At 29.1% G+C, this 16070-nt stretch overlaps 1 protein-coding gene across 12 annotated transcripts in view; it reads left to right on the forward strand.

Annotated features, from left to right (window-relative positions):
• The window catches only part of scrib (scribble planar cell polarity protein), a 712308-nt gene that overhangs the window by 335893 nt on the left and 360345 nt on the right, over window positions 1–16070 (forward strand). For all 12 annotated transcript variants that reach the window (XM_075292328.1, XM_075292330.1, XM_075292336.1 and 9 more), the window contains 2 exons: window positions 3936–4274; window positions 11695–11895. In XM_075292328.1, coding sequence (XP_075148443.1) covers window positions 3936–4274; window positions 11695–11895 — 540 coding nt within the window. The remainder of the gene's footprint in view (window positions 1–3935; window positions 4275–11694; window positions 11896–16070) is intronic.

The raw sequence follows: 16070 nt of genomic DNA on the forward strand, positions 1-16070 counted from the left end.
CGGTTCAGATTTAGATATAGCTCCCATATATAGCTTTCGCCCGATTTACACTCATATGACCACAGAGGCCAATTTTTAACTCCGATTTAGTTGAAATTTTGCACAGGGAGGAGAATAAGCATTGTTGCTATGCGTGCCAAATTTGGTTGAAATAGGTTCAGATTTAGATATAGCTCCCATATATATGTTTTTCTGATTTCGACAAAAATGGTCAAAATACCAACATTTTCCTAGTAAAATCGCCACTGCTTAGTCGAAAGGTTGTAAAAATGACTCTAATTTTCCTAAACTTCTAATACATATATATCGAGCGATAACTCATTAATAAACTTTTGCGAAGTTTCCTCAAAACTGCTTCAGATTTAAACGTTTCCCATATTTTTTTACTAACATTGTGTTCCACCCTAGTGCATTAGCCGAATTAAATTTTGAGTCTATAGATTTTGTAGAAGTCTATCAAATTCTGTCCAGATCGAGTGATGTTCAAATGTATGTATTAGGGACAAACCTTTATATAGCCCCCAACACATTTGACGGATGTGATATGGTATCGAAAATTTAGATCTACAAAGTGGGGCAGGGTATAATATAGTCGGCCCCGCCCGACTTTAGACTTTCCTTACTTGTTTACTTTAAAATACTTTAAAAAATCTCGGGCAAAGGAGGTCTCATTCCCTACCGAATTTCGAATATTAATGTGGCGTATCTTTGTCGAAGAAGTTTAAGTTTTTTACTTTAAGATACTTTAAAAAATGTCGGGCAAAGGGGAGGTCTCCTTCCCTACCGAATTTCGAATATTAATGTGGCGTATCTTTGTCTAGAGGCCATCCCAAACTATTTTCCACGAAAATCTCAAACAAATCGGAAAACGTAAGATCTGTGTTTTTTTTTGAGCTTGAGATCTATAGAACATTCATTTGGAAACAAAGATCGAAAAAGCACAAAAAATATAAAAAAAAAACAAATCGGAAAACTTTAGCCAAATTAACACAAAGTCTAAATACCAAAAAAATCAGGTTCCCTATATTAATTTCATAACTTTTGTTAAAATTTTATTTCTATAGACAATTTTGTCAAAATTTTATTTCTATAGAAAATTTTGTCAAAATTTTATTTCTATAGAAAATTTTGTCAAGATTTTATTTCTATAGAAAATTTTGTCAAAATTTTATTTCTATAGAAAATTTTGTCAAAATTTTATTTCTATAGAAAATTTTGTCAAAACTATATTTCTATAGTAAATTTTGTCAAAATTTTATTTCTATAGAAAATTTTGTCAAAATTTTATTTCTACAGAAAATTTTGTCAAAAATTTATTTCTATCGAAAATTTTGTCAAAAATTTATTTCTATCTAAAATTTTGTTAAAATTTTATTTCTCTAGAAAATTTTGTCAACATTTGATTTCGAGAAGAAATTTTGTCAATATTTTATTTTTATAAGAAGTTGTGTCAGTTTGTTTTTAGAAGAAATTGTGTCAACATTATATTCCTCTATAAAATTATGTCAGCATTATATTTCTCTAGAAAATTTTGTCAAAATTTTATTTCTCTAGAAAATTTTCTCAAAATTTTATTTCTATAGAAAATTTTGTCTAAATTTTATTTCTATAGAAAATTTTGTCAAAATTTTATTTCTATAGAAAATTTTGTCAAAATTTTATTTCTATAGAAAACTTTGTCAAAATTTTATTTCTATAGAAAATTTTGTCAAAATTTTATTTCAAAAAAAAATTGTCAAAATTTTATTTTAAAGAAAATTTTGTCCAAATATTATTTCTATAGAAAATTTTGTCAAAATTTTATTTCTGTAAAAAATTTTGTCAAAATTTTATTCCTGTAAAAAATTTTGTCAAAATTTTATTTCTATAGAAAATTTTGTCGAAGTTTTATTTCTATAGAAAATTTTGTCAAAATTTTATTTCTATAGAAAATTTTGTCAAAATTTTATTTCTATAGAAAATTTTGTCAAAATTTTATTTCTATAGAAAATTTTGTCAAAATTTTATTTCTATAGAAAATTTTGTCAAAACTATATTTCTATAGAAAATTTTGTCAAAATTTTATTTCTATAGAAAATTTTGTCAAAATTTTATTTTAAAGAAAATTTTGTCCAAATTTTATTTCTATAGAAAATTTTGTCAAAATTTTATTTCTGTAAAAGATTTTGTCAAAATTTTATTTCTATAGAAAATTTTGTTAAAATTTTATTTCTGTAAAAAATTTTGTCAAAATTTTATTTCTATATAAAATTTTGTCAAAATTTAATTTCTATAGAAAATTTTGTCAAAATTTTATTTCTATAGAAAATTTTGTCAAAATTTTATTTCTATAGAAAATTTTGTCAAAATTTTATTTCTGTAGAAAATTTTGTCAAAATTTTATTTCTATAGAAAATTTTGTCAAAATTTTATTTCTATAGAAAATTTTGTCAAAATTTTATTTCTATAGAAAATTTTGTCAAAACTATATTTCTATAGAAAATTTTGTCAAAATTTTATTTCTCTAGAAAATTTTCTCAAAATTTTATTTCTATAGAAAATTTTGTCTAAATTTTATTTCATAGACTATTTTGGCAAAATTTTATTTCTATTGAAAAATTTGTCAAAATTTTATTTCTCTAGAAAATTTTGTCAAAATTTTATTTCTATAGAAAATTTTGTCAAAATTTTATTTCTATAGAAAATTTTGTCAAAATTTTATTTCTATAGAAAATTTTGTCAAAATTTTATTTCTAAAAAAAATTGTCAAAATTTTATTTTAAAGAAAATTTTGTCCAAATTTTATTTCTATAGAAAATTTTGTCAAAATTTTATTTCCGTAAAAAATTTTGTCAAAATTTTATTTCTATAGAGAATTTTGTCAAAATTTTATTTCTATAGAAAATTTTGTCAAAATTTTGTTTCCATAGAAAATATTGTCAAAATTTTATTTCTAAAGAAAATTTTGTCAAAATTTTATTTCTATAGAAAATTTTGTCAAAATTTTATTTCTATAGAAAATTTTGTCAATATTTTGTTTCATGTTCTGGTTTTCGAATTCGCGACATTTATATCTGTAAATAACTTCTGAACTGCTTAACTTTTTGCCAAGAATTTTCTACCATTTAATTTCCTTATCCATAGCAACAGTACGTAAACATTTCGTATCATATTCGTATATTGTTGTTCGTGAACTAGCGATAGAGGAAAATTTGGCGTTTTGCGAATTCGTAAGCCAGAACAGGGGTGTGTATATATCGGTTTTGAATTTAATTAAATTTTTCTTTAAAAAATACTGCTGATATAGTTCTCTGCTCCCATTCTGTAGCGCAGGTTCCACTTATCATAGTGCTTCTTCGTATTTTTCTCAATTTATCCAAATTTCAATACCCCCAACACTTTGCCTTCATTAATTTTCTTATTTATTTTGGAAATGACATATTTGATTTTCATCGTCAAGCCCATTTAATTGATATATTCATTGATTGTCATAAGTTTTTGTGTGAGCGCCTATAAAGTTTGTGCAGAAAATGTCCCAAAATTATTTTAGCTAAAGAGAAAATCCAAATCCCAAACTTATGCTTTTCCCAAAGTAAAAGCTATTGTCTAATCTCAAAGGAATTGTCGAAAAATGTAGACATGCTCATATAGTTAGCAAAGCAGAAACAGAAGAGTCAAATGAATAACTACCATGGTTATTTACTTTACGAACAATAAACACATGCATAAAACTTTAATCAAAAGTTCTTATAAAAATAAACTTTTTTTGGGAAAATTACATGGCATCATCAGAGAAAGTCACAAAATAGCCTTTAATGTATGCAAAAATGTTTACATTCCGAAAAACAAAGTGAACTCTTGCCTCCCTCCCCTTCGTTCCTCCACCACTCATTTACTTGCCCAAACGAACTCAACCCTATGCTCTATTCTGACATTATGTCCTTTTATTATTTTAGATTTCTGTGGAAACACGTCCTTTGGCTACATCCATTCCACAAACGGTTCACCAGCAGCAGACACAACATGAACGTTACATACCAGCACCCTTGGACATATTGCCCGAGCAACAGGAACAACCACACCAACAACAACAAAAACATGCAGCAACAAATTTACACAATTATCACGCAAATGTTTTTACCACGCCTGGAATAACCACAATAACCCCAGCATCGGCGATGCCAGCAACAGCCCCAGCCCCAGTAGCAACAACGACACCAGTAGAGTCACATCAACAATTGCAACAGCTCGGTGCAGTAGCAGCATCAACAAATGGCATTTTTGAGAATGGCAAGGTTTGTATTTCAAGCTGCTAGCATATTTCTGTGTCTTTGACTTGGAGAATTTTTAAGTTTAAAAAGTCATTTGAAGTTTGTTGCGCCGGAAGAAATGATATAATTTCGAACGCTTTTATACACAGAACGAAAAAAAATTGTCTAATGCCATTTTATTTAGAACTTTAAACCTACTACTACTATACAAATACCTTCGTTAACTGCCAGTAAAATATTATGAGTAAATTTTTTAGAACCGTTCATTCCATTACTTTTTTTTTTAAATTTTTGTGTTTACGAAAGCTTTTTCCTTACAGAAGTATATTGAAATATACAAAGGCCATCTTTGTGTCAAACTGTAATGGTTTTACCTAATAGTTTTACGAATTTTAAACAAAATTAAAAAACTAGTAAGTAAAGTAGAAAGTCAGGCGGGGCCGACTATATCATACCTTAAACCACCCTTACTGAATTAGTAAACATAAGCATTTGTGATATAGGAATGGGAGATAAACCGCAGTTGCATATTTAAGAAAATTAAGGGATACATGTTTATGGATGCTTTGTATCAATCTGCCTATAGCTCATAGTCGGTGTTGCCAGGGAAAATGTTTGGTTTACCCTACCAGGACAAAAAACGTTTCCTACTTTCCCATACATTCCCAAATAATTTTCCCTACAATATTTTTCGTTAAATTTAAAAAAATTTTACAAAACGAAAATGGTTCTAAGTACTTTATTATCTTAAAACATGAAGATGCAACGTATATAACTTAGAATATAAATTTGTATTACGACGGTTGCCACAGTTGGTAGAATTCTACCCAAAATAGTATTTTTTTTTGTTAAATCTCTATAAAAATAAAATTTTGGAAAAAGTTTCTATAAACAAATTTTTGGGAGAAATTTTTCTATAGAAATAAAATTTTGAGAAAAAATTCAATAGAAATAAAATTTTGAGAACATTCTTTATAGAAATAATATTTTGAAAAAAAAAATTCTATAGAGATACAATTTTTACAAAATTTTCTACAGGACTAAAGTTTTAACAAAAATTTCTATAGAAATATTTGTTTGGTAGATTTGTGGTAATCTTCAAATTTTGTTAGATTTTTTTTGGCACTAGTGGTAACTGTTGTTACCAAACGTTGTTAAAGATCAAGCCTTGCCGGCTTCCAATTTCCTCCTCTAGAGCCACCAAAATGTAAGAACTATTATAAATTGTGTTGAGTGAAAATATCCCTACATTGTGGCCCTACGTCCTACAAGACGCTAAATATTAGAAAAACCTACATATAGGGAATTTCCCCTACTTCTAGCAACACTGGCTGTAGTTGATATTGCACCTACGGAGTTATTATGCCACTAATATTGAGCCCATTATTAAAAAAAAGAAAATCGTTCAAATAGTGTGGGTAATAAATCCAAATTTGTAAAAATCGAGCAATATTCTTATGTAAGAGCTACAAGTACGTATAAATACGATCGGCTAGTACATCAAAATTTGACATTTGAGTAACATTGGTTAATAAATAAGAGTACTATGACCAAATTTAGGAAAATCGAGCGATGCATATATATGGAAGCTATATCTAAATCTGAACCAATTTGCATAATATTTTGCGAGTTTGATTAATACCACAAAAGGTTACCTTGTGCAAAATTTGAGTATGATCAGTTAAGAAATGAGGGCTGTATGGTCAAACATACGGTTATTAAGGGCGAATTTTTCAAAATCGGGCGATACATATATGAGAGCTATATCTACATCTGAATCGATTTCGATGAAATTTTGCACATATAGTTAGTACTATAGAGGACTGGATCTAGCCAACTTTGAGTAAGATCGGTTAATAAATAAGGGTTCTATGGCCAAATTTGGGAAAATCGGGCTATACATATATATGGGAGCCATATCTAAATCTGAACCGATTTCGATGATTTTTTGCACATATAGTTAGTGCTATAGAAGATTACATCTAGCCAGCTTTGAGTAAGATCGGTTAATAAATAAGAGTTTTATGGCCAAATTTATTTAATCGGGCGGTACATATAAATATGAGCTATAGCTAAATCTGAACCGATTTCGATAATTTTTTGCACATATAGTTAGTGCTATAGAAGATTACATTTAGCCAACTTTGAGTAAGATCGGTTGATAAATAATTGTGGTCAAATTTGGGAAAATCGGGCGATACATATATATGAGAGCTATATCTAAATCTGAACCGATTTAGATGAAATTTTGCAGACTAGAAGACCGATGAAAAAGATTACCTTTTGCCAAATTTGATGATGATCAGTTTGAAAACAAACGCAACGTGACCCCATTTGTCGAAATCGGGCGATACATATATATGGGAGCTATATCTAAATTTGATCCGATTTCTTCCAAATTCAATAGCGTTCGTGCTTGTTCCCAAAAAATTCCCTGTACCAAATTCCGTCAAAATCGGTTAATAATTGCGACCGGAATCCTGTGAACAACAAAAACAAGGACTGACGGACGGACCCCAAGGGCTAGATCGACTCAGGAGGTGATTCTGAGTCGATCGGTATATATTTTATGGGGTCTAAAATCAATATTTCTGGTAGGCACATTTTTTGGCAGATCAAACTTATTATACCCTGACCACTATGTGGGTATAGGGTATAATGATTTCCGCTACCGTGACACGAACCTATGTTGTCTGCACCATTACGTTAACAGACGCCTTAGCATATTGCCCCACCGGCGGAGTTGCCATAACAACGTCCATCGATTATTTTAAGACTTTTCATGGCCAAAGAAAAAATAAATGCCGCTCATGAAATCATGAACGCCCGTAGACAAAATCGTGAACATTTGATTTTTTTTTTGTGAAAGTTTCCGTTTCATTTTGTCACCGTTCGTTCACGATTGTAGAACGCAATTTTTTCTATTAGTGTAGAAATACAATTTTGACACAATTTTCTGTAGAAATAAAATTTTGACAAAATTTCTTATAGAAATAAAATTTTGACACAATTTTCTATAGAAATTTAATTGTGACCCATTTTTCTATAGAAATAAAATTTTGACACATTTTTGTATAGAAATAAAATTCTGACCAAAATTTCTATAAAAACAAAATGTTGACAAAATCTTCTATAGAAATTTTGACACAATTTTCCATAGGAATAAAATTTTGAAAAAATTTTCTACAGAAATAAAATTTTGACACAAGTTTCTATATAAATAAAATTTTGACAAAATTTTCTACGGAAATAAAATTTCGACAAAATTTCTTATAGAAATGAAATTTTGACATTTGTCTATAGAAATAAAATTTTGACACAATTTTCTATAGAAATAAAATTGTGACACATTTTTCTATAGAAATAAAATTTTGACAAAATTTTCCATAGAAATAAAATTCTGACAAAAATTTCTACAAAAACAAAACGTTGACAAAATTTTCTATAGAAATAAAATTTTCGCACAATTTTCTATAAAAATAAAATTTTGAGAAAATTTTCTACAGAAATAAAATTTTGACAAAATTTTCTATAGATATAAAATGTGGGCAAAATTTTCTATAGAAAAACAATTTTGACAAATTTGTCTATAGAAATAAAATTTTGACAAAATTTTCTATAGAAATAAAATTTTTACAAAATTTTCCATAGAAATAAAATTCTGACAAAAATTTTTATAGAAACAAAATTTCTATAGAAATAAAATTTTCACACAATTTTCTATAGAAATAAAATTTTGAGAAAGTTTTCTACAGAAATAAAATTTTGACAAAATTTCTATAGAAACAAAATTTCTATAGAAATAAAATTTTCACACAATTTTCTATAGAAATAAAATTTTGAGGAAGTTTTCTACAGAAATAAAATTTTGACAAAATTTTTTGAAGATATAAAATTTGGAAAAAATTATCTACAGAAATAAAATTTTGACAAAACTTTCTATAGAATTAAAACTTTGACACAAGTTTCTATAGAAATAAAATTTTGTACAGAAATATAATTTTGACACAATTTTCTATAGAAATAAAATTTTGTATAGAAACAAAATTTTGAAAAAAAATTCCATAGAAATAAAATTTTGAAACAAATTTTCTATTGAAATAAAATTTTGACAAAATTTTCCATAGAAATAAAACTGTGACAAAATTTTCCATAGAAATAAAATTGTGACAAAATTTTCCATAGAAATAAAATTGTGACAAAATTTTCCATAGAAATAAAATTTTGGCACAATTTTCTATAAAAATAAAATTTTTAGAAAATTTTCTACAGAGTTAAAATTTTGACAAAATTTTCTATATAAAATGTGGAGCAAAATTATGTTCAGAATTAAAATTTTGACAAAATTTTCTATAAAAATAAAATGTTTACAAAATTTTTATAGAAATAACATTTTGACAAAACTTTCTATAGAATTAAAACTTTGGAAAAATATTCCATAAAATAAAATTTTTGTAAAATTTTCTATAGAAATAAAATTATGACAAAATTTTCTATAGAACTAAAATTTTGATATATTTTTTTACAGAAATACAATTTTGATACAATTTCCTATAGAAATAAAATTTTGACAAAATTGTGAAAAAAATCTATGAGAATAAAATTTTGACAACATTTTCTATAGAAATAAAATGTTGACAACATTTTCTATAGAAATACAATTTTGAAAAAATATTTCTATAAAAATAAAATTTTGACAATTTAAAAGGCTATCGAATATGACTCGAAACATACAACATAACATAACGCGAATAACTTTATTTCTGAATGCAATAGATCAAACTAGCTTTGTAAGCTTGTCAAAAATAAAATAAACTGTCACTAAAACGAATATGTGAGCTGTAGAGCTATAGAATAGTAATTTTTTGGCAGTGTAGCCATTTGTTTTCCACTACTGACTAGAAAATGAAACTGTAAATTTAATGTGTTTATTTAAGTCAAGTGTTTGAAAGTTTTACCATTCAGACTCCTGTGGAGATTCTTAGCCAGAATTTTAGTTTTGTTTACCATTGCATCAAGAGGGTTTTTTCTCGTTTCGAGATGAAAGTGAATGACGGAAGTAACCACTGCACCAGTGGTCATAACAAAACAATTGGATTCTTTATTTTTCTTTATTCGTGAATTTTGCTTGTTTTTACTCGGAGGTTTCAGTGATTGTCTTCATCTTCATTTGACAGACAGAAATAGAATGGAGCATGTCCTATTTAAGAAACAGTTAAGAAGATGTTTTTCTAAAGAGTTTTTCGGTGTCTTTATTTCATCGTAAATGGCCAAAACGTTTTCACAGTTTATGAGGCACCACGTACTGTCGGAACGTTTCCGATGATATTATCCAAGGGGGTTTTAAGTAAGAGACAGCTGTTGTCAGTAAGAAAGCTACAGGCAAGAATTTTTATATAGCAAAAAATCTTAACAATGGATTTTTTGCTATATAGAAATTCTTGCCTGTGGCCTAATGCTAAGTTTGAATTTACTTATTATATTTATTTTACATTTGGTTAATTGATTTGAATTGAATTGAATTTAATTGAATTGAATTGAATTGAATTGAATTGAATTTCATTTCATTTCATTTCATTTCATTTCATTTCATTTCATTTCATTTCATTTCATTTCATTTCATTTCATTTCATTTCATTTCATTTCATTTCATTTCATTTCATTTCATTTCATTTCATTTCATTTCATTTCATTTCATTTCATTTCATTTCATTTCATTTCATTTCATTTAATTTAATTTAATTTAATTTAATTTAATTTAATTTAATTTAATTTAATTTAATTTAATTTAATTTAATTTAATTTAATTTAATTTAATTTAATTTAATTTAATTTAATTTAATTTAATTTAATTTAATTTAATTTAATTTAATTTAATTTAATTTAATTTAATTTAATTTAATTTAATTTAATTTAATTTAATTTAATTTAATTTAATTTAATTTAATTTAATTTAATTTAATTTAATTTAATTTAATTTAATTTAATTTAATTTAATTTAATTTAATTTAATTTAATTTAATTTAATTTAATTTAATTTAATTTAATTTAATTTAATTTAATTTAATTTAATTTAATTTAATTTAATTTAATTTAATTTAATTTAATTTAATTTAATTTAATTTAATTTAATTTAATTTAATTTAATTTAATTTAATTTAATTTAATTTAATTTAATTTAATTTAATTTAATTTAATTTAATTTAATTTAATTTAATTTAATTTAATTTAATTTAATTTAATTTAATTTAATTTAATTTAATTTAATTTAATTTAATTTAATTTAATTTAATTTAATTTAATTTAATTTAATTTAATTTAATTTAATTTAATTTAATTTAATTTAATTTAATTTAATTTAATTTAATTTAATTTAATTTAATTTAATTTAATTTAATTTAATTTAATTTAATTTAATTTAATTTAATTTAATTTAATTTAATTTAATTTAATTTAATTTAATTTAATTTAATTTAATTTAATTTAATTTAATTTAATTTAATTTAATTTAATTTAATTTAATTTAATTTAATTTAATTTAATTTAATTTAATTTAATTTAATTTAATTTAATTTAATTTAATTTAATTTAATTTAATTTAATTTAATTTAATTTAATTTAATTTAATTTAATTTAATTTAATTTAATTTAATTTAATTTAATTTAATTTAATTTAATTTAATTTAATTTAATTTAATTTAATTTAATTTAATTTAATTTAATTTAATTTAATTTAATTTAATTTAATTTAATTTAATTTAATTTAATTTAATTTAATTTAATTTAATTTAATTTAATTTAATTTAATTTAATTTAATTTAATTTAATTTAATTTAATTTAATTTAATTTAATTTAATTTAATTTAATTTAATTTAATTTAATTTAATTTAATTTAATTTAATTTAATTTAATTTAATTTAATTTAATTTAATTTAATTTAATTTAATTTAATTTAATTTAATTTAATTTAATTTAATTTAATTGAATTGAATTGAATTGAATTGAATTGAATTGAATTGAATTGAATTGAATTGAATTGAATTGAATTGAATTGAATTGAATTTAATTTAATTTTAGAAAACGACTTTCTTTTATTGGTGGCGTTTAAAAATTTAAATTTATCAGCGAAAAAGCAATCTGTTTTTTTTTTCAAATTTATTATAAGGCGACCAAAGTCTCCAAGGTTATTGCTTGTGTATAAATCGACCTTGACTTTAGTCAAAAACATAAAGACTGACATTGGTACCATCAAAACAAACAAAAAAAAACCCAAAAACCATCAGAAAAACATTCCAAGCATTTAACAATTTTCAGCCTTTAATACTTCTCGTTGCTCTAGTGCCACAAAACCACTTACTCCATTTTCTAGAAAATTGTCTGGCCTCATCGCTTTGATTTATTTGCATTGATAAAAAACATTCTTTTTTCTCCCTCTCTTTTCAGGATGGCCCATTGAGTTATATAACACTACACACCACATTGATACGCGATCAAATTGGTCAAGGATTGGGCTTTAGCATTGCTGGTGGAAAAGGCTCTCCACCCTATAAGGATGGTTGTGATGGAATTTTCATTTCACGCATAACCGATGGTAGTCTAGCCCATCGTGATGGCAAAATAATGGTGGGAGACCGTGTAATGGCGGTAAGTATGTCTGTCCAACCAAATACACTGCGAAAAACATAACAGCAACAGTCTCATTTTACCATTATTTCAAAAAAATTATCCTTGTATCTGGCAATGAATATGGAGGAGAATGATAGTTGAGGATAAAAACGCTACCACTTGCCACAGACTCAGTTTAAAATAAATGCCTGGCCTATTCCACCAAACAATGGGAACACCTCGTACTACTTAAGTGTGGTGCGAATGGACAACTCTTTTATAGTAGCTGTGTGTATGTCTGCTACTGGTTGGGGGAACCATTTCATATATCCTCCAACTGTCTGCCTGTGTGCCTATACGCCTTTCAGCCTTGCCACTCCTGTTGGTCCTTACGTCCGTTTGTCTATGTGTCTATCGTCCTGTCATTCTGGGTTTATTGCAACATTTTGCAATTTTCTTTCGTTCGTTCGTTTTTTTGTTTGCACTTTAATTGTAAAATTGCAATCATTTTTGAACGTGATGTTGATAGCTTTGACGACGATGATGATGATGATGGCCGCAGAGGCAGCCACACACGGCTATGGCAGTGGGCTATGCATGTTATGCTTCTTCTGCAATTGATGTTCATTTTTAATGCAGTCCCAGATGTTTGGTTAGATTTGAGAGGGCTTGACTATTGATGTGATAGATGCTGGAAATGTGATGGGAAATCCATGAAGCTTTGTTTCCTATTCCCCACACTAAATTTACCTATGCCTAGCACTTTCCCATTCTTCACTTTCATTAAATGGCGAAGATGTTTCTTCCAGGGAATTTCATTATACATACTATACACTGATAGGTAAAGCTTCGTAATACTAACGAAATTTGTCATTAGAATTGAGCCAACGAAACAATTTCATAAATATTATGAAAGTTGTCATTATTATTTCGTTTTCTCAACTATAAGAGTATGCTACACACACATACATACCACTACTATTTTGTTTATTGTTGGCACAGCGGGTCGCTCACAGCATGCATTCATAGACTTCTGCCAATCAACTGATCGACGATTGTGTTTGTCTTTTGTTTGATAGTTACTTCGTGTCTCATACGAAGTTTCGTCGTTGCTAAAGCAAAGTATTCTATCTTCACTAAAAATGTTTTGATTTACTCGTATCGTGACGATTACTTCAAAACCAAAATATTGAAAAGAACTGTAAAACTATTCCTTTTGAATGTGATGGCTCTGCAATGCTTGACACTGGCTTGACACTGTAATCGCTTTACAGTGGTTTTGTTTTATTCATTAATCGAAGTATTCGTGGAGTGTATTGCCTTCACTAGAACATCGATTACTTCGAAAAGGCTTGTGCAGGCCTTTGTTATCTACCGCGTTACTCTTAGCAGGTGCTACGTAATGTACTTGCGCGTATGCTACGCTCGCCACTTGTTTTCTGATTGTCTCTCCATTTCTTGCTAGCTTCGTCGTAGTCGATAGAGTATTACCAGTTACAACCATATCCCAATCCCTATCCTATCCTTACACTATCCTCTAACGCGTTACTCTTAGCAGGTGCTGTGTAAAGTACTTGCGCTCGGCAGTTGTTTTCTGATTGTCTCCAATTCTTGCTAGCATTGTCGTAGTCGATAGAGCATTAACAGAGAACATACCAATCCCTATTCCCATCCCTACCCTATGCACATCCTATCCCAACTCTGTCTCTATCTATTCCCATCCTATCCTCTCCGTATCCAATCCCTATTATATCCCTATAAAATCCCGATCCTATCCCTATCCTGTCCCTTTCCTATCCCTATCGTATCCCTATTCTATCCCTATCCTATCCCTGTGCTATCCATATCATATCCCTTTCCCTATCCTATCCCATCCCTATCCTATCCCTATTCTATCCTTATCCTATTCCTGTGCTATCCCTATCCTATCCCTATAAAATCCCGATCCTATCCCTATCCTGTCACTTTCCTATACTTATCGTATCCCTATTGTATTCCTATCCTATCGCTATGATATCCCTATCCTATACGTAGGCTATCACTATGCTATCATATCTCTATGCTATCCCGGGCATATACATTTCCCTATCCTATCCTATCCTATCCCTATTCTATCCCTATCCTATCCCTGTGCTATCCCTATCTATCCTATCCCTATTATATCCCTATAAAATCCCGATCCTATCCCTATCCTATCCCTATTCTATCCCTATCCTATCCCTATCATATCCCTATCCTATCCCTATCCTATCCCTATTTTATCCCTATCCTATCCCTATCCTATCCCTTTCCTATCCCTATCCTATCCCTATCCTATCCCTATCCTATCCCTATCCTATCCCTATCCTATCCCTATCCTATCCCTATCCTATCCCTATTCTATCCCTATCCTATCCCTGTGCTATCCCTATCTATCCTATCCCTATTATATCCCTATAAAATCCCGATCCTATCCCTATCCTGTCCCTTTCCTATCCTTATTCTATCCCTATATTATACCTATGCTATCACTATCATATCCCTATACTATCCCGAGCATATCCCTTTCCCTATCCTAACCCTATTCTATCCCTATTCTATCCCTATTCTATCCTTATCCTATCCCTGTGCTATCCCTATAAAATCCCGATCCTATCCCTATCCTATCGCTTTCCGTATCCTATCCTTTCCCTGTACTATCCCTATCCTATCCCTATTATACCGCTATACTATCCCGACCCTATCCTATCCGTATCATAACCCTATCTATCCCTATTATATCCCTAGGTTAGGTTAGGTTAGGTTATGTGGCAGCCCGATGTATCAGGCTCACTTAGACTATTCAGTCCATTGTGATACCACAGTGGTGAACTTCTCTCTTATCACTGAGTGCTGCCCGATTCCATGTTAAACTCAATGACAAGGGACCTCCTTTTTATAGCCGAGTCCGAACGGCGTTCCACATTCTAGTGAAACCACTTAGAGAAGCTTTGAAACCCTCAGAAATGTCACCAGCATTACTGAGGTGGGATAATCCACCGCTGAAAAACTTTTTGATGTTCGGTCGAAGCAGGAATTGAACCCACGACCTTGTGTATGCAAGGCGGGCGGGCTAACCATTGCACCACGGTAGCTTCCCTTCATACCACTATCCTATTCCTATCCCTATAATATCCCTATTCTATTCCTATCCTATCCCTATCCTATCCCTATCCATATCCTATCCTATCCCTATCCTATCCCTATCCTATCCCTATCCTATCCCTATCCTATCCTATCCCTATCCTATCCCTATCCTATCCCTATCCTATCCCTATCCTATCCCTATCCTATCCCTATCCTACCCCTATCCCTATCCTATCCCATCCTACCCCTATCCTACCCCTATCCTATCCCTATCCTATCCCTATCCTATCTCTATACTATCCCTATCCTATCCCTATCCTATCCTATCCTATCCCATCCCTATCCTATCGCTATCCGTATCCTATACTATCCCGATCCTATCCCTATCCTATCCGTATCATAACCCTATCCTATCATATCCCTTGGTTAGGTTAGGTGGCAGCCCGACGTATCAGGCTCACTTAGACTATTCAGTCCATAGTGATACCACATAGGTGAACTTCTCTCTTATCACTGAGTGCTGCCCGATTCCATGTTAATGTCAATGACAAGGGACCTCCTTTTTATAGCCGAGTCCGAACGGCGTTCCACATTGCAGTGAAACCACTTAGAGAAGCTTTGAAATGTCACCAGCATTACTAAGGTAGGATAATCCACCGCTGAAAAACTTTTTGGTGTTCGGTCGAAGCAGGAAATCGAACCCACGACCTTGTGTTTGCAAGGCGGGCAGGCTAACTATTGCACCACGGTAGCTTCCCTTCATACCCCTATCCTATTCCTATCCCTATAATATCCCTATTCTATTCCTATCCCTATCCCTATCCTATCCCTACCCTATCCTATCCCTATCCTATCCCTATCCTATCCCTATCCTATCCCTATCCTATCCCTATCCTATCCCTATCCTATCCCTATCCTATCCCTATCCTATCCCTATCCTATCCCTATCCCTATCCTATCCCTATCCTATCTCTATACAATCCCTATCCGTATCCTATACTATCCTGATCCTATCCCTATCCTATCCGTATCATAACCCTATCCTATCCGTATCATAACCCTATCCTATCCCTATCATATCCCTTGGTTAGGTTAGTTGGCAGCCCGAT

The sequence above is a fragment of the Haematobia irritans genome, chromosome 1 (genome assembly GCF_050003625.1).
Source record: "Haematobia irritans isolate KBUSLIRL chromosome 1, ASM5000362v1, whole genome shotgun sequence".
NCBI classification, from domain to species: domain Eukaryota; kingdom Metazoa; phylum Arthropoda; class Insecta; order Diptera; family Muscidae; genus Haematobia; species Haematobia irritans.